The 26,926-nt window shown below is 38.3% G+C and overlaps 1 protein-coding gene across 1 annotated transcript in view; it reads right to left on the minus strand.

Moving 5' to 3' along the window:
• Positions 1 to 26,621, minus strand: part of ASPH (aspartate beta-hydroxylase) — a 124,963-nt gene extending 98,342 nt beyond the window's left edge. The window contains exons 1-2 of the mRNA XM_065668344.1: positions 26,210 to 26,621; positions 1,771 to 1,920 (exon numbers count right to left, since the gene is read on the minus strand). Of these exons, the coding sequence (XP_065524416.1) occupies positions 1,771 to 1,920; positions 26,210 to 26,615 (556 nt within the window). The 5' untranslated portion in view covers positions 26,616 to 26,621. The remainder of the gene's footprint in view (positions 1 to 1,770; positions 1,921 to 26,209) is intronic.
• Between the last annotated feature and the right edge of the window lie 305 nt (positions 26,622 to 26,926).

The following is a 26,926-nucleotide window of genomic DNA, read 5'->3' on the forward strand; positions in this document are numbered from 1 at the left end:
CCTTTCTGCAATTTCTAGACTTTAGACTGAACACAAGTTAGTCTTTTTTCAACACATTATTTTGGTACTCACAGATTTAAAATAAATCCATAATCAAGTGTTGCACTTTATTTGAACATACTATGCTCAGAATAAAATCTCAGTTCACAAGGAACTTTCAACATGTTTGATGGAAAAGAAATAACAAGAATTAATCAAATAATCACCATTTGGTTTCAGATTGGTTTCCTGCCTTTCTAAATTCTTGGGCGGAAAAAAATAGACAGATACCTTCTATGAACTCGGCATGAAAAATTATGTAAGCGACATACTTCTTGGACAAAGCATTCATGATTTTTAATCAACAACTGTATGGTGTTCACAGCAGACAAAAAAAGTTGTCAGTCCTCTTGTAGACAATTAATACATCAGAATTCTCACTTTTTTCTTAAACTGCAGCTCTACCAGCCCTAAGCACACACAGGAGAACCCAGTTTCTATCCAAAAAGAATTTCTAGCACAGAATCATGGTATTTAGGATTAGAAGTGTCCTGGGATCACCATGTGAGTGGTGAGCTTTCTAATTATTTCTGACAAAGTTCAGACATAACTTTTAATAGGATTGAAACTCTGCACTCTTTGCAAAAAAATTCTAAGTCCTTACAGTCCTTACATTCTCAAAATGAAGGCAGAACTTGATTACAATTAAAATAAATACAGTTCATAACAGGGTATTTAGAAAATTATAAAACAGTTTTGTGGAAGAAAAGTTCAGACTTGGGTCTAGAATAGACCAAAAAATAAGGTCATCACTACTGTACGGAAGCAATCAATTAGAAAGGATCTATATCAGCTTATGGTTAAACACAGCAGACTGATGGAATAAATGTAGTTCTCCAGAAATAAGAATTGTATCATCTTCAAAACCATGAAGAATGAGACAGATGAGAAATGACTGTTTCGTGACAATGCAGAATATTAATTCTCTAAAAAAATTAAAACCATAAAAAACCCCCGCATTTTTCAGCCAAGAGACTGCAAAATAAGCTTATTTCTCCAATATCCTACCTTGTAGGACCTCTGACAAGTTATAACGGAAATCCTTTGCTTTGGCTGCATGCATGGTAAAAATACAGAAACCATTAATTGCATTACTAGACCCAATTAAGTTCCAAACCAGAAGTTTCTCTTAAAATCAGTCCAGATCAAAAGAAGCATGTGCCAACAGATTTGTAAAGCTTATAAAACCTGGAGTTGCAAGAGCACAGGTTGAGTCCTACAACATACGGACATAGATCCTGAAATCTGAAATACTAATTTTCACTCTTACATATTATATTAGCAATACTGTTTTAACATTGACATATTGAGATACAATAATCATCTTTATAAGCTTAAACCTGAGGTCACTCAACAAGTCACTTATGGAAGGATGACTGATCAGTTGTCCTGACATTATAGGCAACACAATCCATCAGAAAACTGGCAACACTAGCCTTTCAAATGAACTGTTTTACCGATGTTACAAAGAGATCCGGATCTATCCTCAGAAACTTTTTCAATTCTTTAATAAATGCAGTATGTTAATAACCTTTTTCAGTCTTATGAGAATCCCATTTTAACATCATAATAGAGTTCAGCATTAAAATATACTTTTTGAACTACATTGCCTATTTTTATCACGTAGGTCATTTGCAAACACCCCAGTAGTCAAATCAGCTATTTAAAATGGCCTCCATTTAATGCATATCATAACCATATTAGAAGCATCTTAATATTTAAAATTCTCACCTAGAACTTCTTCGTAATCTACAAGTTCAAACCAGACAACTGCTACTGATGTCCAAACTCCCAGCAAAGCAATTACCATAAACCAGGTGAAAAATGAGCTTCCAGAGAGGCCTTCTTTCTTTCCATTTTTACCTCCTCCATGTTTGGTCTCTGTAAAAATAAGGCAAACAAATAGGAAAGATGGATTTGTATAAGTTAAGAAAATCATGATTTACGATACAATTATAAATATTGGTTTTTATGACTACACAGAACACAACATTTGAGTAACATTTTTGTGTTGTTTTTAAACTTTGCTAGTTGCTTGCTTTTCACATCACTGTGAATTACAGTAGAAAGCTTGATGATCATCTAAGCAAAAGCCCTATAATCAACCGAACACCAAAGCGCCAGATGCAATTTGTCTTAACAACTTAGTTGAAAATCCCCCCTTGCTCCCCTTTAGTGTATATTTATATAGAGCTTAACATTTTTGAGACGCTTTACATTTACGCCAACAGTTCTCAAATTGCCACCAGAGGGCAATAAGACCAGCAGAAACAGTTTGGAAGAAAAGCTTTTCTTCTGAAGTAAGTTTCAAAGCTAGTTGAATTAGCTCACAGAAACAACATGAAAATTCAAATAGTCTAAGAAGGCTCTAAAATCTAAACAATGTTAAGGGTAAGACTCCATGTTCAGACACTGTACCAGCCAAAAATATCTCCCCTGCTGCAAGAATCAAGCTGCAAAAATCAAGGAGATTCACTACATGCCTTTAGACTCCCAGTCTGATGGAAACATACAAGTAAAATGATGACACAGAGACTTAATGCAAATCACAGCTTAATTTATAACTGCACATATGAAAAGTAAATGTGTATAAAAAATACAGTAGTTACAAACAAACCACTGGGAAAGACCTCAACCTAGCATATGGGTAGGGTGATTAAAACGGACATCACGACTAGAAAATAAATTGCTTGGTCCATTCCTTTAGGATCATTTACAGGAAAGTGGGATACATATAGCAAATAAACATGCATCCAAAAAAATGCCTGTGGCTGTCTGCAAAGATCAAGGTCTGCTCTTCTGCCTCCAGATACTAGTGCTGCAAGGCTGGCACTTGGCCACAGTTCCACAGCTACCAGCCTATTTCACTCCATTTCCTCCGAAGCACTAGCCTTTGCTTGTTCAGCCCTATCCAGTCCTAGATATTGAAGTAAAACTATTTCTTATGATTTTTAAATACTTGAGGAACTTTGCCATGAATATTGTGATAATATAATAAAGTAGGGAAAAAATTTATAATACTTCTTGCAAGTAATGTTTGATGCCTTTATCACCACTAATTGTACAAAAAAATGAAAAATGCCTTGAAATATTAACATTGCTCTGAAAGATGACTAATGAGACACTGGTGACTGATTTATTTATTTCTGTAATAGATATTACCACAAGTACTTTCAGACCCTGCTTGCCATCAGGTTTACAGCTGTAATAAACTAACCTTTTATTACATTCACTGTGCTACATAGAGAGTTCAGACCAATAAAATGACTCACATCAGCTCTTACTCAGCTCAGCATTTTATAAAAAGACTAAAAAAAATCTAAAAAAAATATTTTATTGCGCACTTTGTACAAAGATCACATACCAACTATTTAGTTTCCTTTCTATATAAACACAAAATTGCCTTGGTATAGGCCGTCCAAGAATACTCAGAAAGCAAGACAACTCAGCCACACATCAAGCATGTATCACTTGCTGCTGCACAGTATCCTAATTACATGTGTGCAAGGCTCACATACATAATCCATCATAACATCTCTCTTAGAAAGAGGTACAGATAGCCTGAAAATAGAGGCAAAGTCATGCAGCATGTGCCACTACACTCAGAAATAAGATCAACTGTATATGAAAACTCTTTAAAGTACTCTTGAGCTGGAAATGTTAATATTCAGAAATAAGCAATTATACTTTGTAAAAGCAGAACTTTGCTACTCTTGTGTTCCAATGCAGTCAATGGAAGCTCTGTGTGCATTTAAAATTAAACCTTAAGGCTGAAAACATTTTACATTATTCCAGGTTATGACTCTGTACCATGCAATCTAGGCATTAGAAAAAGCAAACAGAAAATAGAATCTTATTTTGTTTCACTTATTCATTTACCTTACTGTTTTCTACAGTTTACTGCTAGTTGCCTCTGAAGAGAGGGGCTTTATTTATTAGAGGAAAAGAACATGGAAATGAAGGAAGATACAACTTAAGTAATCAAGCATAATCTCCCACATTTTTTCCAGTCTACAAGACTGTTCATGGAAACCCCTCAAAAACAGATCCTGCTATAAAGATAACATTCACAACAGTCACAAAGATACATTTTTATGCTGTGGCTTCCTATCTTACAGGGACATTACTTTCGAAACTCTTGAAAACTTCTCCTAAGAATTCAACCATGGCAGCTTCATCAGGCCATGCTTTAATATAAATGGAAGTTATGTAACATAACATTTACCCATTGTCTGCACAAATAACCCTACACACAGGGTTAGAACAAAACATTGCAAGGACTGAAGCTGGCTCAGCACTCATTCCAGACAGTTAATTCTCAATTCAAGCCCTTTCTCTGCACATGCGGCCAGCCATGTCAGAAGTAGGTCACTTGCCATATCTGGTAAGCCTGCGCTTACACCACCAGATGTCTTTATGCAGACATCAGAAGTCTTAAAGTGCACTCTATGTCTCAACGGCAAATCTCTAAAAGTCCTATAACCCGCCTACGCTGCATTAAGAGTCACATCTAGATAAAAATGTATGAAATTAATTCCTTTTACTTTACCTTACATTAAAAGGACACCTATTAATTTCACATACTCCCAAAATAACTGGAAAGTCAGGTATCTGATGACAAAACAACATCTCTTCCATTAACATGTATCCTACTCAAGATAAAACTAAAGTTACTATTAACTGCCTGCCATAAACTAATTAAACCCCACTACTGCAGAGAACATTTAATCAAAGAACAGAGGCAGTCTGTAACACTGACTAAACCAGTAAACAGAGTACGAAACATACCACAGTAAGCTAGTTATCTTGCTGATTATAAAATCAGACATAGCCAGTATTTGCAACCACACATTTTCCATTTGTTCCCCAAAAGATTAGGATTATACCTGTGTCGTCGGCCATAACAATAGCTCTTGATTTCCACGGACAGAGCCAAGTATGTTGTTATCTCCAAAAATTAATGTTGAAAGCAAAATAAGAAAAAATTTATCCTCACTAGTCTTGCAACAGGAGCAAACAAGTTTCCTAAAGCCAACTCAGCAGGAACCTGAAACTGGACCCAAGAGAAACCTCTCCTCCAAATCTATTTTTAGAGCAGTTATCCTCAGGAGCCAAATGCTTTTCAGAACTCATATGGCAATGTAGTTCTGACGACAATAAAATTCATTTACTCCTCCAAACAGAGCATCCTGGGTAGCTAATCCTTTCCCCTCCCCTTAACCCTCCAACATCAAACACAGCTGCGAATGAAACTGAACACACTGTACTGTAGTATTTTTCCTGCAACGTATGCCACAGTGCCTGAGCACTAAGGACATTAAATCCATCAGCAGAAGCTGAAACACAAGTCTGAACACAAAGCTTGCCTGCTTGCATTTGTTAAGTTGGCCCTCACCCAAGAAACTTTCTCCATGTTGGCACTGGAGAGGCTTCCCAGTATTCTGCACAGACTGCTCATTTGAAACTTTTTAACTACTTTAAGAATAAAAGAGAGTTTCCAAGATGTAGTTTTGAGTCTTTAAAAGAATTACTTCAGCCCCACACATTCTTTCTAAAGATTTTTCGGATCAGAACTGTTCCCCTGGTATACCTCATGTTTGCTTGTAGCAGACCCAAAGAAGGGTTACTGATGGTTTTTGCCAAAGCAAATCCCATAAAGCTAAAGCAGGAAAGTTTTCTATTGCTTGTTAAGAGGAGCAGAGGTGTTGAATTTGATTTGCTGCCCACCCTTTCCAGAAAGGAGTAACACTAACTCATCTCATTCACCCCTCCTTTTAATTCTGACAATATGCACCTAACCTGTGCTATTTAAAGCTAACACACATTATTAATGATCAACATACCGTCTTCTTAACAGCCAGAAAAGGAGGAAAAAAACTCCACTAATATTTCATTTTAACAAACTATTATTTTCCCACTGCATTTCAAACAAAAGCCAGCTCCTTTTGGGTGGGAAGAAGACAGAAACAAACTCATTTGTCATTAACAGCAACCCTAATAAAAACTTTAGGATCTAGCACTATGCCCTTCTTCCCCTGTGCTTCTTTAAATAACATAACCATCAGGTAGATGGAGTAAACAGCAGAATCTTATGGCTACTTTGAAAAACAACATATACCCCCTGTGGTTTTAACACCCAGCAACTAATTACCAAATGCAATTCCCAATAGCTCAAGGGAGGAAAAAAAAGAAGAAACAAAACCTGAGTTTTAAGGTTTTAAAATGGATGTAAACAAACCACAGACAACTGATTCTATAACTAGTGTATCTTCTAACTATCTTCAAAGCCACTTGAATACATCAAAACAGAACAGATGCTTTAAGAAAGACCTCCTAACTAGCACATTTCAGCAACTTATGTGATGTGCAAGCAATTTAGAGCAAGATAGGAAGAAAATTTAAAGAGTGAAAGTTGCCTAATACAGAGACAAATCAACAGCTCATTAAGGAAGTAATTTTACATGCAGTGATATGTAGTCTATTGAATATAAAACCTACAGTGTTTCCACAGGCAGGGTTTGATTAGGCAACTTGTTGCAACTTTACTTCAGGGGCACCTAATTTGCAGGTCTGCAGAACAAGTGGATTTATAAAGCATTCAAATGATGCTGAGAACCTGAAGTCCATGTAACACATACTCTGGGGGGATTGCCCCAAACTAGATCTTACCTGGCTGAATGCCTGTAAGTGGTTGCAGCATATCCTTCTGTTTTATTTCACTCAAACCTAAGTTAGTATATTCAGGGACAACAGCACATTGCATAAAAACAAAGTGAGGGGAGACAGTAAAGAAATTCAATTCAAATATACACTCCCAACCTAAACTAACACTCATATGTTGACCTTTAACCAAATACCCCCAGCCATCTTGTACCCTTTAAAAAATAAAAAAAATCAAAAAATCAACTGATCACAAGAATATGTCCTCCGAAGAAATGGCAAACACCTTTCTTCCTGAAAGGGGAGACTACACCTAAAACAGGGAAACTCTTCAGCCTCATCAAGATAAGATGGACCAAAAGGAAGACGGACCCATGGGACTCAAAACCGACTACACATCAAATGAACACATACATTAATGCACACCTTGAAAAATACAGCTTACACATATATTCCTCTGAATGCTAGGGTACTAAATACCAAACAATAGAATTTTGGTTAGTTTTGCGGAAGACAAAAGGTTAAACCAAATACATATACACTTAAAATTCAAGAGAGCGTGGACTTCTTGTGAGGTCTTATTCTACTGCATGCAAATGCCATGACTACTGGTTTGTCGGTTTGTTTCTGAAGCATCTCAAATTGCTTCACTAACACTCAAAATTATATTTTCAGCTCACTTGCATAACTGTTTCAAATTTAAAAACTATTTTCGAGTTAGCTTTGGTACAACTATTCACTCCACGGTACTTGTAGAAAATCAAAATTTACAAGACTAGCAATATTAATTCTAGATGTAGATCATTTCTAATATGCAAGCAAAGAAGCTTAGAGGAGAAGAAAAATGTCGACTATGAATACAGAACTAAAGGCAGGCTTCAAAACATCAGGCTGAACTTTGTAATGTGTGTAATTATGTCTCACAAAGTTACATAAGGAATTAATACAGAAGCAATTATGGATTATCACATACCTAATGTGAAATACCTAAAAGTTGCATTTCAGAAGCAAAAATTATCAACCAGATAGATCACAGGGAGACTTTAGAACAAGCTTGCTTTAAAAGCAAAACACAGAGTGGCAAAACAAGATATGGGAGAGAACTAAAAAACTAAAGTTACAGTAGCACCATCCTACCACCAACAGAGCTGGACTAATATCTGTGCAAAGACAGAAAACCACCTCTCTCAGTTATTTTGGCTCATGTATGAGCATGGCCAACTAAGTTTTGACATTTTTGCCAAATTATCTTTTCCAATATGATTAACAATAAAACAACTTTTGCAAGTCATTCTCAGTAATAAAACTGCAGTTGACAGGTTTTTTGGGGTAGGGTCAAAGTAACAAGTATTTTGAGTAAAATATCTATTAAAGGGAAATATACAGCATTCTCTGTTGACACTATTTTCCTTGTTTGTTCCCCCTCTCACTACTGTCGTATATGTGTATGCATATATATACACACAGGTTTGTGACAGATTTTAAGATCTAGAGTCAACATGCATTTATGTTGAATTGCTCTATTCTGAGAAGTGTAAACACCACAATAATTGCAAGTACTACCCTGAGGTAAGACTGATTTTCATGTTTTATTTTCATTTAGTGTACCAGTGGTAGAGTAATACAATTTTTATGGACAAATCTGCACTTCTGATGAGCTTTTACAAATTCTCTTTCATTTTTATGGGAGACAGGATTATTGTTTTCTCTCTGCTGTTTTTATAGATAAGACATCAACTTTCAATGAAATAATTGCGGTTTTACGTACAAAATATTCCAATCTAAAATTTTCACAAATATCCATACTCAGAAATTTTTGGTTGTTTTTTTTTTTTTTTTTTTTTTTTTACAAACAATCATGACAGCAGGGTCTTTCAAGATCTGAAGTTTAAGGTAAAGGTTTATTTTTAATAAATTCAATATAAATTCTTTGTGATACGAAATTGATCCTTTTGCTATCTAAAACATCTTCTTCACCACTGGAACCTTAATGGAAATTTGGGGGGGGGGAGGGGGAAATCCCAAACCTGGCCTTTTTATTATTATTATTCTCATTAAAAACTAGATCTCTGCTCTGCACTTTATATAGAATCATAGAATAGTTAGGGTTGGAAAGGACCTTAAGATCATCTAGGTCCAACTCCCCTGCCACAGGCAGGAACACCTAACACTAAACCATGCCACCAAAGGCTCTGTCCAACCTGGCCTTGAACATTGCCAGGGATGGAGCATTCAAAACCTCCCTGGGCAACCCATTCCAGTGCCTCACCACCCTAACAGGAAAGAATTTCTTCCTTATATCCAATCTAAACTTCCCCTGTTTAACTTTGAACCCATTACCCCTTGTCCTATTGTTAGAGAAAGGGGTGAAATTTTTACGATAACTAAATATTAGAAATTATTATATTTGAAAAATTTATAAATCAATAGTGTGGGTTTGGAAATACTGTAATTTTGCAGTATTGTCTGTAGTTTTGTACTAAAGTTATTCAGTAACCAATGTTAACAATGGTAGGCTAGGTGGCAAGAGCTAACATAATCACATATGGTGCAGGGCATATGGGTGGATTTAAGAAAGTATTGTGAAAGTCTATCGAAGCAGAAATTAATGGACACACCAGGGTAGTCAAGTGAGAATAAGAGAATGCTGGCATCACAACAATGGTTGGGATACATCCAAAGAACAGAATGGTGAAAAGGACAGAGAGAGGAAGACTTCTTACTTCATCTGAGGAAGACTCCTTACTTCATCAATGTGACTACCAGACGGGGCTGCGCAAGCGCAGAAGAGGCTGATGTCGTAACAGACTGATGTGGTAATCCTTGATGCATATGTATTAGTTAATGGTGTAATCCGTGTTGAATATGTATTAGTGACCAAATTTTTAGTGTATAAATTGCAAACGCGATGTGACGAGGTCGAAGCCAGATTTGGGCGAATGCCCCTGGTTTCCCAGCGCTGCAATAAAGCACCTCATATAACCATTACAGTGGTTATGTGTTTATTCTTACACTAACATTTTGGCGACCCAGATGGGACCTCGCAGGCACTGCTGAGGCGGATCGCGTCTTGATCCTGCTCCAGCCAGCACCGAGAAATTCTCAGGGAGCCATCAGCCGCGACCGACCTCCGCTGCTCACGACGGACCTCTGATACGGTAAGAAAGGTGCTTTTAATTTGATTACTTTGGTTACGGTACCGACTGTTGAGTAACGTAAAGTGTAGTAATGTAAAGTGTAGTACCGACTTCTGATAAGCCTGCATAACAGATGTGGTGAAAGCCACACTAGGTTTGGCGAAGTCTGGTGTTGAGTAATGTAAAGTGTAGTACCGACTTCCGATAAGCCTGCGTGACAGACGTGGCAAAAGCTGCTCTTGGTTTGGCGAAGTCTGGTGTTGAGTAATGTAAAGTGTAGCACCGACTTCTGATAAGCCTGCCTGACAGACATGGCGAAAGCTGCACTAGGTTTGGCAAAGTCGGGTCTGGTAAAGCCTGCCTGTTAGACGCGGCGAAAGCTGAACTTGGTTGGGGCTAGAGAGCTCTCAGAGTAAAAAGCCTAGGCGCCGTCCGTTAGACAGCAGCGAAAGCTCTGCAGGTTCGGCAAACGTGGTTATGGTATTGGTATTTGTGCTGCAGGATCAGCATCTGTCTGTATAATTCTTGTAACGTAGTGGTAAGTGTGTGTGCATGTTTTGGAGATCTCTTTGTATTTACAAAATACCATTGGTCCCTAAGTCGTCTCCATTAGGTTGTTTTTTTAAGTCACTGGAAGGAGGGTCGGTTTGGGCAGAGCATGCAAAAGAGTAAACTAATTGATTACTGTAATGTATGGTGGATGCAATATGAATTAGAAGACCAGGAAAAATGGCCTGAGAATGGAACTTTACAGTATAATACTATCTTGCAGTTGATGTTGCATTGCAAAAGGGAAGGAAAATGGGACGAGTTTCAAGGGAGGCAGGAGCGAGCTGGAAAGCCCTGCTGCCGCCTTCCTCCCACCCACCTACCCCTCCTCCTTTACCCCTCTCCTTTCCCCACCTCCTTTCCCTCCCTTCAGAAAAAAGAAAAAAAGGAAAAGGGGAAAAAAAAGCCCCCAAAAACCCAGAAACCTTAAAAAAAAAAAAAAAGGAAAATTGAAAAAAAAAAAAAAAAAAAAAGGATGAATGGCAGAAATCCTATGGAATAATGGTTGTTAAGGTAAATACTAATGAACAATGTAAGGGATGTGCTACTAAGAAAAGAGGTATGGGGTGTCTTGCCTTAAAGAATAATTTACAACATCAGAAAGATATTGAAAGCTTGGATTTGACAGTTGCCCCATCAGCCCCACCGGCATTAAATGAAGAAAGGGGGGAGGAAGAGGATTTTGTAATTAAAAAAAAAAAATAAAAGAAATAAAAAAAAAGAGAATGAATGTAAACAGAATGTGATATAATCAATGTGCAAATTGCAAACAGGAAGGACACTGGAAGAATGAATGTCCATTTAGGGGAGGAAAATTTATGTCTCCAGGGAATCCTTTTATGGGATCTGATGTAGCTAAGGCAATGGTGCTAGGAGAATTTGACAATCAAAGCTGAGTAGACAGGGCGAAAGATAAAGAACCCCTCACAAAACTTCAACTGGGAGAGAAAGAAGTAAAATTTTTAATAGACACAGGGGCTACATATTCAGTTTTAAATGATTTACATGGGGTGTTAGGGGAAAGAACTACGACAATTGTGGGAGCCACAGGGAAGGAGGAAATACGGCCATTCTTGCAGCCCCTAGATCTGCGATTTAGAGGGAAGGAATTAACACACAAATTTCTATATGTACCTGAATGCCCCATTCCCCCTTTAGGACGGGACTTATTGGCCAAATTGGATGCAATGATCATTTTTGAAGATGGTGAATTAATAATGCAAATCCCCGAATCAAAAGCAGGACAGATTTTGGTTCTTAAAAAACCCCATTGCTCAAATTCCAAAAGAGGTAAAAGAGGCTGTGATACCAACAGTTTGGGAGACAGAAATCCTGGGAAAATCAAAAGCAGCTCAACCAGTAACAGTGGAATTAAAAGACGGGGTTAGGCCAGTAAGAGTTAAACAATATCCTCTGAAGCTAGAGGCAAAGTTTGGGATTATAAAAATAATTGAGAAATTTTTGAAATACCGAATTTTGGAAGAATGTGAATCAGAATATAACACACTAATTTTTCCAGTAAGAAAATGAAACAGTGGATATAGGTTAGTACAGGATCTGAGGGCAATAAATAAAATAACTAAAGATATCCACCCAGTAGTAGCAAATCCTTATACACTGTTAACATCTGTGAAGGAAAAATATAAATGGTTTACAGTGATTGATTTAAAAGATGCCTTCTTCTGCATTCCTCTTGATAAAAATAGCAGGAAACTGTTTGCATTTGAATGGGAAGAATCCACAGAGTGGACAAAAAACAGAACTAATGTGAACCAGACTACCACAAGGATTCAAAAACAATCCAACCCTTTTTGGGAATCAATTGGCTAAGGAACTGGAGACATGGACTACTCAAGGAAAGGTGCAGGTACCGAGATCACAATATGTCCTATTGCAATATGTAGATGATATCTTTACTGGGACAGAACAGAAATCATTATGCATAAAAGTGACTATTGAAATCCTGAACCAGCTAGGAATAAAAACTGCATAGAGACAATTTGTGCCATTCCAGAACCACGGAATTTACATGAGTTAAGAACATTTTTGGGCATGGCAGGATGGTGCACGTTGTGGATAATGAATTACAGACTTATTGCTAAACCCCTGTATGAAGCCCAAAAATCACATGCTTTTGTTTGGGACAAACCACAGAAAGAGGTCTTTAAAAGACTGAAGAAGACGTTAATGAAATCACCAGCATTGGGACTCCCAGATTTGACAAAGGACTTTCAGTTATTTGTCCATGAGAGGCAGAGATTGATGTTGGGAGTATTAACCCAGAAAATTGGAAGCTGGAAAAGACCAGTAGGATATTTTTCGAAACAACTAGATCCGGTAAGTGCGGGGTGGCCTTCATGTTTAAGAGCGGCAGCGGCAACTATTGTTCTAATACAGGAGGCCAGAAAACTGACTCTGGGAAAACATATTGAAGTGTTTGTACCACATACGGTAAAAACTGTCTTGGAACAAAAGGGGGAGTATTGGTTATCCCCTAGCCGAATGATGAAATATCAAGCAATCTTAACAGAACAAGATGATGTGAATCTAAAGACTACTAATTTGTTAAATCCAGCAGCTTTTCTAGGAACTGACCTAGAGAAAGGAACTCTTGAACATAACTGTATAGAGGTATAGAGGTCATCGAGCATATATATGCAACCAGAACAGACTTAAAAGAGATACCTCTTGAGCAACCGGACTGGGAACTTTTCACAGATGGAAGCAGCTTTGTGGAGAACAGAACACGGTATGCAGGATATGCTGTGACAATGCAACAAAAGGTAATTGAAGCAAAAACATTACCTCCTGGGACATCAGCTCAATGGGCAGAGCTGATAGCTCTTACAAGAACATTGGAACTGAGCGACGATAAAAAGGTGAACGTATGAACTGATTCAAAGTATGCGTTTGGTATAGTACATATACACGGAGCATTGTAAAAAGAACGAGGACTGTTGTCTTCGCAAGGGACTAATATAAAATATAAAGAAGAAATTTTGAAACTGATAATTGCTGTACAAAAACCCAAACAGATAGCCATTATGCACTGTAAAGCACACCAAGGAGGAACTTCAAAGATATCCGAAGAAAATACACTGGCAGATTGGACAGCTCGACAAGTGGCCTGAAAGGTATGGAACATGATGGCCCTGATACCTCTCAAGGTAAGCCCACTCCATACCTATCTTTCACAAGATCCTAATTATTCAAAAGAAGATGAAAAGCTGGCAGGACTTTTGGAGGCTCAAAAGAATTCTGAAGGGTGGTATACAACGACAACTGGACAAATAATAGTACCACCAGCAATAATGCGAAAAATCCTACAAACTGAACACCAAAAATGTCATTGGGGTGCAGAAGCATTGGTAACTTATTTAAGGCTAGGAATAATTTCCACACAGACATTAACTATGGCAAAGGCAGTGGGGTCAAAATGTGAAATCTCTTTGAAAAATAATCCAGTAGTAAAAAGACAAATTAAGATGGAAAGAATTAGGATAGGAGTGGAACCAGGAGATTATTGACAGGTTGATTTTGCAGAACTACCAAAAGTACAAGAGTACAAATATCTGCTAGTAGGGGTTGACACCTTTTCCGGATGGCCAGAAGCCCTTCCCTGTCGCACCAATCAGGCAAAGAAAAGGGTAAAATGGTTGCTTAGAGAAATCATTCCACGATTTGAAGTCCCTTTAGGGATATCATCAGATAGGGGTCCACATTTTGTTGCAACCATAGTACAAGAAGTTAGTAAACTATTAGGGATATCATGGAACTTACATACTCCCTGGAGGCCCCAATCTAGTAGACAGGTAGAAAAGATGAATCAAACAATAAAGAGACAAATCAGTAAAATATGTCAAGAGGCCAGAATAAAATGGCCACAAGCATTACCTATAGCTCTGTTACGAATCAGAGTAAAACCCAGAAGTGGAATGTCAATAAGCCCCTATGAGATCCTCTATGGAAAGCCATAGTTGGCAGGAAACCTCCACAGGAACTAAAGTAGGATGGGCTATGGAATCCTTATTTGCTCAAGTTGCAGTATATCGGAATAGAGAAATGATTTATGATCTGATTGGTCAGAAAGAAAGATTAGCTAAAATAACAAAAAGGGATTCAAAGATATAAATTTGCAATTACAAGCCACGACTAAAATGACCTTGCAGAACAGAATGGCATTGGACATGTTACTACTTAAAGAACATGGTGTTTGTGAATATTTGAAAGATAGAATAGACCATTGTTGTATTCATATTCCCAATGTAACTGCGAACATAGAATATGGTATTTCCCAATTGAGTAATGTTGAACAAGAAGCGGGAAAAAAAAAGAGAATATATTGAACAAAATTGGACCGGAGCACTCTTTGATAGTTTGGGCCTTCACCTCAGAGGATGGGTCCATTCCCTCATACTAACTATAATTGTGATACTGATTGTATTTTTCATGCTATATTTGATGTATCTTTGTATTCGAAAGGAAATAGCCCAAAACAGGGCATGGACCCATGGAATCATAGGAGCAGTAACTAGGAAACATCTGAAATACCCTACACCTCCACCTACTTATCAGGAGACAGCTACCTAAGAGAATGAAAATACTTACTTAAGTTGAGTGAAGTATTTTCAAAGGGGGGAAATGTTAGAGAAAGGGGTGAAATTTTTACAATAACTAAATATTAGAAATTATTATATTTGAAAAATTTATAAATCAATAGTGTGGCTTTGGAAATACTGTAATTTTGCAGTATTGTTTGTAGTTTTATAGAATCATAGAATCATAGAATAGTTAGGGTTGGAAAGGACCTCAAGATCATCTAGTTCCAACTCCCCTGCCATGGACAGGGACACCTCTCACTAAACCATCCAACACAAGGCTTCAACCAACCTGGCCTTGAACACCGCCAGTGATTCAGTAACCAATGTTAACAATGGTAGGCTTGGTGGCAAGAACTAACATAATCACATATGGTGCAGGGCATATGGGTGGATTTAAGAAAATATTGTGAATGTCTATCGAAGCAGAAATTAATGGACACACCAGGGTAGTCAAGTGAGAATAAGAGAATGCTGGCGTCCACACAGTGGTTGGGATAAACTTCCCCTGTTTAAGTTTTAACCCGTTACCCCTTGTCCTGTCACTACAGTCCCTGATGAAGAGTCCCTATAGGCCCCCTTCAGATACTGGAAGGCTGCTATGAGGTCTCCATGCAGCCTTCTCTTCTCCAGGCTGAACAGCCCCAACTTTCTCAGCCTGTCTTCATACAGGAGGCGCTCCAGTCCCCTGATCATCCTCGTGGCCCTCCTCTTGACTTGTTCCAACAATTCCATGTCCTTTTTATGTTGAGGACACCAGAACTGCACACAATACTCCAGGTGAGGCCTCACGAGAGCAGAGTAGAGGGGCAGGATCACCTCCTTCGACCTGCTGGTCACGCTCCTTTTGATGCAGCCCAGGATACGGTTGGCTTTCTGGGCTGCAAGCGCACACTGAAGCTGGCTCATGTTCAGTTTCTTGTCAACCAACACCCCCAAGTCCTTCTCCGCAGTGTTGCTCTGAATCTCTTCTCTAATAGACTATAATATAGTCTATATGGTTATAAGATACCTGTGCACATTATCAAAGGACTTACACTAAATCTGAAACTTTCTAGTGAAAAACAGGGAAATGGATGGAACAGAAAGATCAAAGAAAACACAAAGACCAGAACTTAAATGTCAAAATAAGTTAACCAAGTGAAAGGCAATTTTGTCTTTCCTGCTGCCAACTTGACTGATTTTTACTTTAGTATTTGAGGAATTTTTCCTTATTCCACATATAATCAATCTCACATAAGCCTTTAAGGTGCTTAATTTTCAGTCAGATTTCTCACAGTGAAGTATCCTACTATGCAAACAATCTAAGAACATAAATATTGAAAACAAGCAAAGTCATAAACTCAGGATGTGACAACTAAGCAGGCTGACTGTAGAGATGCTGCAGGTAGCCAACTGAAAGAGACAAAAAAGAAAGGATATGCACCAAAAAATATGTAAAGGAACTGTAGGATCGTAAGTGCCTTGCTGAACTTCCCTAGTGAAAGGAAGCTCCTCCCTTCAAAAGATGAAGTGATTCCATTGAATGATCCCCTTGAATTCAGCACTTAATCAGGATGTAAAAAAATCAGAGATTCAGTTTTCTCCTATGAGGAACAGTGTCTAAATTTCTTCAGAGGTCTAAACCACATTTTTAAGCATGCCCAAGGGTATGAGAACAAAGCCATTTTAGTCCTTCATGATGAAGCTATTTATTCCTGCATAGCCATTATCTTCAGTGGCCACAACAGGAATTTGTAAGAGAGAACCTCTGCAAAACAGAGACTAAAGCACATTTCTTTCCCTCCTTTCTAGGTAAAGAAGGGGACTGCAGACATAACTGGCCTATCCTCATGCTCACCCTCAGCAGGCTGAATCTTTCGTTTCACATTGGATTGGGACAGTTTCAACAACAAGAATTTAAAGTATACACTCTCACTTCTGTTCAAGCATACCACACAAACAGCAGCTGCAACACTGGAAGTCAACCAAACCTTTTCTTAAAGAAGAAAATGGAATTAAAACTTTTTCTACTCTATCCTGAGTAAGAGCTCTGATTATCTAAGTGTATTTGCAGAGAAGTACAAAGCCACTCTTTCCAACTCTGTTCTACACAGCATCAGCTCCTCAATCCTGTTATCTGAAAATACACTTCAGGTAAAATAGCTGATATATGTCGATTTTTCTTTTATATATTCAATTTATAAAGAGAGATGGTCAATACTTTTAAAAAGTTAGCCTATTTCTGAATATGTGCTGTTATAAGTCAAAGTATTTTGAAGCCTATAGATACCCTTCTGGTTCACAGGAAGCACCACAACATTCAGAAGAGGTTTTTAGTTGCAAACTATGGTGATTTGTTACCAAGATGGAATTAGCTATTCATCAGAAAAAATTCAGCACACATCAAGAAAAAGATTAGGATCAGGCTGACTAATGTCAAGGATCATTCCAAGGATAGCATTTGTTTTAATCATTATTCTTATGTAATCACATGTATTCTGTCTTACAAATAGCAAACAAATCCTGATTGCTTTCCATTCAAGTGATTCTTCTACTACATACACAACAAAAAATCAGAAAATTTATCCACAAGTAATCTACTCATAAAAGAAACATCAGAAGAATTACTAGCTTTGTTATTTTTTAAAGGAACAGAAGTTTTTGTCTCTAAAACACAGACACAAATTAAAGACAAAAAGAAACTTGATGAGAAATTCTGTCCTGAAAGGTTGCATAGTTTCATAAGACTTGTCAAAGGCACTTCATCTAAATACATCACAACACTGAATTCTACTTGTGATGCTAGCTCTGCACTTTTCAACAAGGTTTGGAGAGACCAGCTGTTTGCTACCATATGAGCTGCTCCTGTCACTTTCCTCTGGAGTTCTGTTTATCTAAGCATAACTGCTGAAGTCAGACGAGGTAAAAATGAATGCACAGATACATGTTAATTAGAGAAAATCCTGAACCTGCACCTGTTTCTGTTCTAAACATGCTAGAAATATGACTGCTTTCAAAAGCCAGTCAAATTTTGTCCAAGCCATGTTTGGGGTTTTTCTTTTTGATTATCCAGATAAACATCTTTTTTGATTAGTTCTTCGATTAGGATTTATTACAAGGAAAACTACACACAGATGTGCACATAGTTTAAATGGATAAAAACAACACAGCTTACAACTTCAAAGAGTTTTATAATGAATACTATCAACAGGAATGTATTTAGAGCAGTATTTAATGCATCCATCACAGAATGGTTCGGGTTGGAAGGGACTTTAAAGCTCATCCAGTTCCAACCCCCCTGCTATGGGCAGGAACACCTTCTACTAGCTCAGGTTGCCCAAAACCCCATCCAACCTGTCCTTGAACACTGCCAGGGATGGAGCAGCCACAGCTTCTCTGGGCAACCTGTGCCAGTGTCTCATGCCCCATTACTATTCAGGTATCGTAGTTTGGATTACTTCTATTATTTTTATAAAACCTTTTCTCCACAAACTTAAAGATAGTATACTAGCAGGCTTAAAGATTCAGCACTTCAGGAGAGACACATTAAGACCTTTAAAGACAGAATAAAAATATTGTGTGTTATCTATTTACTCTTCTGTACAGATCTATTTAGATTAAGTATACTTTCCTACAGTCTGATATTCATCCCAAACACTTCAGTCAATTTTCTGAAGTGTTATTGTACATGTATACAAACACAAAAAAAACAGAATTCACATTTAAAACTGAATTAAGAACTTGGCTGTTAGAAACTCACCTGAGTTAAACATCAAGCCAAGAAGTTCCAGGATAAGACTACAAGCTTATAAAAAAAATTTAGCTTGTTTTCTGCTACAAGATCAACATATATGTATCAGTTATAACACTGATGAGACAAAATTAATACCAATTTTAACTGTGAAGATGACAAAGAATTTTAATAGGTGCTATTTTGATTAACCAACTCTCTCTCACAGAACATTTGGAAATAAGAAGGCCTAAAATTAAATGATCTACCCATCTTGTATTTGATTTAAGGCAGCCAAGAGCCCTACATAATTACTAGGTTAATTAAATATTTGGTGGTATTTAGGCCAGAGCAGAGAACATGAAAAGTAATGTGGAAAAGAAACACAAGAAACCCTTAAGCCCAGAACATGCAAATTCTGTTGGTAGTGACCTTTAAAAGAGTTTCTATTACATAAGGTTGAAAATCCTCATTGTGTAGAGCACACTGGAATTAATTCTAGAGTATTTTCTCCTTGTTCCATTTTCCTATCTTGTAATATGGGACAAGTTAACCGTATTGACAAATATCAATTTGTTTTAGCAACAAGTCCCAGTTATGCCACGAAAGAAAGAAAACATTATATTGTTTCAATTTTTCGCATGGTTTGAGGGAGTTTCAAATAGAAGCAACTAAAACTCTAGTTGCCATGCAAGTACCTACAACTCTTGTTATGTGTAGGTTTCTGCTCACAAAAAAACCCCAAAAAAAACCCAAAACCGAAACAAAACAAATGAAAAAAACCACAAACAACAAAACCCCTACATCAAGGTAACTAGGTTCATAGAGGTACTATGCATCTGCAACTCCTACAGAGTTCAAAAGAGTCTCACACCTACAGTTTTAAAAATGTTTGTTAAAATATGTTGCTAGGAGATCTCAGTTGCAAAAATATTGCTCTTTTCACAGCTTTCTTGTTTCAAAACATATAGCTGTCCCCTTCAGTTACTATGGAAAGAAATAGTACCACAGTTACAAACTACCATGTGAACCTTTTTCTTTTAGTATTAAATAAAAGGCACAACACAATGCAAACTTAATAAAACACTAGTGTAAAAGGTGAGATTTGTTACATTAGTAATTAATTGTCATTCAACAGAACCTTAGGAAATAAAAATGTGAAACAAGAAAACTGCTATGCAATAGTTACAAACCCCCTAGCTATTAAATACTTTATAAAGAAAACTTCAAACAAACTACTTGGAAGCATTTGTTACACTGGGTAAGTACATGCATAATAACAGTGCAACTGCACAAGAAGGAGACTAAAATTTGTTTCATTTCTAACAAAGCTGAACCACACAGTCTGTTCAAACTCAGTATAAGCTTATCTGCATACTTATTTCCAGTGTATTTAAAGACACATAATAGAGTTACAGTTTCCACTTCAAAGCACAGCTCAAAACTCTTCCATGCAAAGAGCTAGCCTATAGGATGCAGTTAGGAAAAAAGGTTGCTGCAGGCTATCCACACAAATTACCAGTTTGTGCTCTTCAGCAGGAAAGAACCACTTGGAGTAAATCAGAACTCCTCTGCTCAAGCTCTCTATAATGAAGAATTCAACATAAGAATTAGCACAAGAACAGTTATTACATGTTTCAAAGTGATTCAGAAATGTCCAGCTGAAAATGAAGGGTTATTTTTTTCAGACAGGTGATCACTAAAACAGTTTTGAGTTTAAAGAAACAGCAATTGGAATCTCACCTCTTTATGCACTCTAATCCTGATAAATTTTGTTGTCTTTACTGAAGTCCTTACATATCCAGCCATTACATTAGCATATCCAACCAAACCATTCACCTTCTATGTTCACACCACGGCTCCATGATGACATGATTAAACATAAAACTCCAGATTTAACCTTAACCTGCCCCAATGCCCAGCCACCCATTCCCTTCACCCATTCCCTTCTATCTAAATGACTTTCCATAAAGCTGCATGCTGAGCCAGTCTGAGGAAAAAAGGAGAGTCGGCTTTCAGATTGTCAGTTCCCTGTGTGGTTCACCTATGAACTGCACAACTACTAATTCAGGTACAGAGAAGGGGAATTGAAAAAAGGAAGACTGCAGAGCAACCTCCGACTGGGTTAAGTTGAATGCAGACATATAGCATGGAACTGTAAAAAAATTTAATGCCTTAATCCCCCAATTTAATATACATCCCTTGAGTCTAAACCTAGTCTAGCTCAGATGGGGAATTTTCACGTGCATTCTCAGAGTAATTGCCAAAATCTGTCTCCCCAAGATTACTTTAGTACTTTAGGTTCTCCTCCTAGCATTTTAAAAAAGTCCTATCGTCCAAAGGCAACTGAAAAGGTTACTTCTCTTGCACAACATTTAAACTCTTGATGAAATATTTAAAAAAATATGTGAATACAGACACCCTTGCAGATGTCAAGTATAAGCCTCCTCCATATTGAAGCACCATGAGTAATAATACCTTTTAGCCCACAATGACTTCTTGCATGCAGGTAAGATATATTAGACAACAGAGCAGGCCCAGGATTTCAGACCACACTAGATCAAAAGGGACAGAACTTTCCTTGATGTCTTTATCAAGAAGGAACATCTCTAGAAGCATCTACCATCGCTCCAAAATTCCCAAGAAGAAAAAGTACTGATAGAGGGGAAAGGTTCAGGCTCATTTTGTTTTTACCCAATCCTGCTATCCTTAGGTATTAATCTTAAAACCCAAAATAATACTTTGAGAAAAATGAAAGAGAACAAATACCAGGCAATATGGAAGTCACTTAACTCCAGTTCTAGATGAACGAACGAAGAGGTTTATCAAGGACTCACTATTCCAAAGCAAATCTGCTCAAGTATACAGGGGAATACATGTGTTTACAATCTTAAGAATGTTATCTACATCACTTTCATTTAGTCAGAGATAAGAAAACTTGCCTATTGGAAATGGTACTGCCTGGAGTTTCGTACAGGAGAACCAGTAATTTCAGTGATGATAATGCAGCAGCATACCATGTAAATTACAGCTGTTTGGATCATTACTATCGCTACCGCTACTTAATTTGGCAGATTCTTCTACAACATGTTAACATGCTTTCCAGGTCTGCCATCTTGAGCAAGATGCAAGGCAGACAGACGAATCACAAATAGGTGGCTGCCTGCATTTCACGGTTTTGCACTTAGATGCCATTAAAATTCAGAGATCTAGTATTAAGTCTCACAAATCATAATCAACTTTCCTGATTAAATCCATCTTGTTTCAAATACAGAGACATGTTTTTTACCAGTCTGTGCCAAACTGTTAAAAAAAATAGCAATATCTGACACTAGTAATAATTCAAGATCTTCAACTAGTTGTAAGCAACTAAATTAGGCAATAGGATAAGCTCAGTGAAGAAATCACAGCAACATTTCTGGAACAGCATATAAAGATTCTACCAGTGAGACACAAAGAATTTCCCATCTGTCTGCAATAGCCTATAGTAACTCTAACAAAGTAAATACATTCTGTTGCATACACCTGAACACCAAAGATGTGACACAAAAACACTGTAACACTGAGTTTAAATAGACAAATCAAAGTACTGAGCAGTGTAATAGCTGAATTCATAATGATCTGTATTAGTCCAGCAAACACTAGGAGTTAGGCTTGGACAAACCAGTCAAAACATTTGTGAAGCCCCACAGAGCAACTCAAATTTACACCTCGCTTATGTACTCCAACACCTTAATACCCTTCTTCCTAAGGATTGCAATTAAAATCAAGAAGGATATAATGGATAAATTGTAACACAAGAAATCAGAGAATACACTACACAATTACAAAGCCAAGAGCATAAAAACAAGCCCACTAGCTCAGGTCAGAAATTAGATAGAATTTTTGGATAGATGGGAGCATCGTATTTACATAGAATCCTCAGCGTAAAAAAATGAGATGTTATGCCACAGCACAGCTGGGTAGCTGAGAAACCAGAGAAGGCACAAGCAGTCCCACTTGCACTGGAAGCAGGGATGCAAAGTTCAACACTCCCAAGAGCTAACAAAAGAGCAACCTGTTTAGCCAATGAACTTTCTCTGCTCTTTAGGTAAATAAAAACAACAACAACAAAAACACCCACAAATAGAGAGTCTCACCCAGAGAGAATACACTATAAAGTAGTCTTTAAAATAGAGATGAGCTAAAATGTCAAAGTTAATGTAAGTTAACAGACAACTATCTTTCTAGAACTGATCATGTTAACTAAAAAAAGGAGTAATATTATTATCAGGTCAACTTTAATGTATACAAAATAAATATTAATTCAAATTTGAAGAAAGTTGAAAAGCCAGGAATTAGTGAAAGGTCTGGATTAAGGGACATTAGAAGGTCCAAAAGATGAGTAAAAGGAGTTAAAAGCTTGGCAGTACCTTTGTATTTGGATATATAAGGAAGCTACATGGTTAAAACCAGAAAAAGTTAAATCAAACATCTGGGATCTTGCAGAGAAAAATAAGGAATGTCAGAATATGATCTCAATCATTACGACAGAGATTAAAGAAAATTTGTCAAAGCAACAGTAGAGTTCTTTGAGTTCTACCTGCATCATGACAACACAGCCTCAGAACTAGCAGAGCTAGGGCTTTTTTTCCTTTCTTTTAATATAAAATACAGTTGTCCATAAATACAGACAATGCCTTCTGTTGGAAATGTGGTTTGTGTAGTGTCTACCTTACTGGAGAACCACTCATCCACTTGTTAGAAACACAAAGAAAACAGACAGCAATTGTTGCCCAACTATATGATAAGTGATAATTATGTTTAAGTAAGTCTTTGCTTACATACTGTAAGATATAAAACATCAACACAGCAACATAATGATAGATGCCTTCTCATCAGTACTCTTACATCTACAGGTTAGGATAGCTTACAAAGTAATTCATATTTTTTCAGCTATCTGTGTGTCCAGTGTTTTGAAACACACGACACTGTTTCAAAAGCAGCTGGGCTGCTGATCCTCACTCTTACAGGAAGGCTTTGCTACAAGTGCTAATACCAAAGACATTTCCAAATCTCCCATCTCATGAGATTTGAGGGAGTTAATTCATGACCAGGTGACACGCATTTGTTCCTGTACCAAAACTGTCCCTTGTCTAATAAAGCTTTGAGGAATATTCCAGCAAGTATCTGTTATTTCATCTAGCTGTCTAAATTGATTTTCTTCCTTTAGAGAGGCCACAGTTTTTACAATAGATTCTGTAGGCTAATGACAAGAAGCCAAACTTTCCAGTAAACAACAAACATGTTTCCCTCTCCAAGTACCCTCGAACTGTCAAATTTTGACCTGGTTTTCACTCTTGTACTCCAAATATAATCATTGCCATATTTATTTAATTCTGTGTCTCTTTCAAATAAGTATCCATCATAAGCAATACAAAGCTTACATACAGGTTTGAGCATTTTTAGTTAGGACTGATTTGACAGCTTCTAGAATTTGATTGTTTAAAGTAAAAGGTAGAGTTCTATTTCTAAAAAATATTTAGTTCCAGTTCTGACATTTCAAAGAATATGAAAAAAACCCTACCCAAACCCTAGATACACTAGAGTTAGATCTATCTCAGACTTCATCTATTTGTAAGATTACTGTCAACATGTTCTGATGCAGAAACCTAAAAGCAGATGACCACAATCAGATGCAGGCACTGTCTTCAGCAGATTTTTAGATGTGCTGTCAACCTCAGTGGTTTCAGAGCTATGAGCAATGTCTTGGCAAGAAGCCACATCCTCTCCCAGACTGCTGTGAAAGTGAATACTACAACATTATCAGGAACAGTCTCAAACTTCAGGTTTCTATACTTCATAGTCTCAATTAAAAGCAGTCTCAAAATTACTTCCTTATCTCATTTTCACTTCCCCCAGCTGTGGAAGGCTTACTGGCTGCTCTAAAGACTCTCTTCCCCTAGCTGTTCCTTTATTTGCACAGGAGTAATCATCCGTTACCTCCTTCTGCAGCTGCAACTATGAAAACAGCATCAGCTTCACACTGTCATTTTTACAGTTGTCCAAGGGATTCTAACTACGAGTTGCTGATACTAACAAAACATTTGTGTAAAGCAGTTACATCTTAGGGGAGTGCCTAAGCCATTACTCATACTGCTTCACCCTCTCCTCGGTAACAGTAAACAGAATCCCCTGTGCAATTACACAAACCAGACATCTTTTAATACAGAGAGATAAAATTTTACTCAGATTTAAAATGAAAACCAACAGAATACTTTTTTACTTAGTCAGAGATTCAGTTTCCTGATAAACTTATTTTTCAAATGTTCATGAACCTTTACAGTGATATTTGAATTAACAGACCTGCATTCAGTATTTAAAATCATACCAGGGGTGCATGTCCTCAATGCATTGTAATTGAAAATTTGTATTTAGATGCTTAATACTGGATGAGGATCAAAGCACCTCCAGCCCAAACAAGAAAAGTATAATATAGACTCTGCAGCATAGGCCAGCAATAACAGAAACTACTTTTAAAAAATTAAAAATAATAAAAAAAAGTTCTGTGAATATTGTAATATAATTGAAATATAACCTCTAAACTCATTTATGCTTAAGTATACTTGAAATCTTTTTCTCTTAAATTCATCACGTGGCAGGTAAACTAAGCCTGTATGATTCATCCTTTCATTAGAATCACAGTATAGTTTGGGTTAGAAGAGGCCTTACAGATCATCTAGTTCCAACACCCCCCACCCCCACCCCTCCATGGGCAGGGACACCTCCTACTACACCAGGTTGCTCAAAGATGTCTGACTGGCTTTGAACACTGCCAAGGATGGAGCAGCCACAGCTTCTCTAAGCAACCTGTGTCAGGGCCTCATCACCATCACAGTAAATAATTGCTTCCTTATATCTAATATACATCTACCTTCTTTCGGCTAAAAGCCATTACCCCTTGTCCTATCACTAGATGTCCTTGTAAGAGGTCCCTCTCCTAATTGACACTGTTCTCCATGTTACTGCTATATTCAAAGAATAGCAACAGATATTATTTCAGTGTTACCATCACATTTCACCACTGGAGCTCTGTGCATATGAAGCTCAAACCCAAAGAAATTACATACAATGAGCAAACATTCAATCTCTGATAAAATCACTTCCTTTCTTCAGTGCAGTGCAGTGTGCGTGGCTGCATAGTGACTTCAGAAGTATATACTTTTTTCCACTTTCTGCTATGCTTAAAAAAAGCTACTACACATAGTTTTCCCTAGCTAAGCTGTCCACACACAGTATTTTATGAATAGTCAGATTTGCTAAGATGTCCTTTATTTGGGGGAGCTGTCTCAAAAAACAGCACACTTGCAATTTTTTAAAGATTATTTCTCTTTTCTTCTATACCTACAGAAACCATCATCCTAGATGCTATATCTACAAGAAAACCAATAACTTCAGACCAGTGCTGTTAAACAGGTCAGCCTAAGGACATACTCCAGCATCCAAGTTCAACCCAAGAATAACAACGACTTTACCAGAATCAAATGTTGGGCATTCCGGTTCTACCGCCGGGTTCTGGAGGAAAAGGTCTGAGCGGACTCTCCCGGGATACCAACAAATACTGAGACTCGCCCCGGGCCGGGCCAGCCCAGCCATTCTGGGGAGCTGTCGAGGGGCGTCCGCACCGCCTAGGCCCGGCTGCCCAAGTTCCTCCTCCACGTGAACTCCCGATGCGGAGAACGACGAGAACGCAAGGGACAGACAGACCGCGGCCATCGCCCCCTCTCCATCCCCCGCGGCGCCGGAGGAGCTCAGGGCCGGGGAAGGGGCCGGGTGGGGGAGGCCACCCCTCAGCCCGATGGGAGAGAGGAACACTGGAAAAGGCGCAGCACCCTCTCGGTCCGCCCGGGAGCTCCCCCTGCCCGCGGTGGGGGGCGGCATCAGCCACCTCCCCTCCCCCAGCTCCGGGGCTCCCCAGCCACCGCCACCTCGGCGGCCGCCCCTCAGGGTCCGCGGGAGCCCCCGCCCCTTCCCGCCGAGACAGGGCGCAGCGGCCGCGCTCACCTCTCTTAGAGCCGGGGCTAGGGCTGCCGCCGGCGCCTCTGGCACCCCTGCGGGAGGCCATAGCAGCTCCTGTCACGCACCGCCAGGCGACGGCGGGGCGGAGCCGGCGCGGCTGCAGCGACAGCGAGCCAGGAACCGCGGCCACCACCTGAGCGCCGCGTGCGGGAGCGCCCGCGGCCGCGGCAGCG

The sequence above is a fragment of the Lathamus discolor genome, chromosome 2 (assembly GCF_037157495.1).
Source record: "Lathamus discolor isolate bLatDis1 chromosome 2, bLatDis1.hap1, whole genome shotgun sequence".
Taxonomy (NCBI): domain Eukaryota; kingdom Metazoa; phylum Chordata; class Aves; order Psittaciformes; family Psittacidae; genus Lathamus; species Lathamus discolor.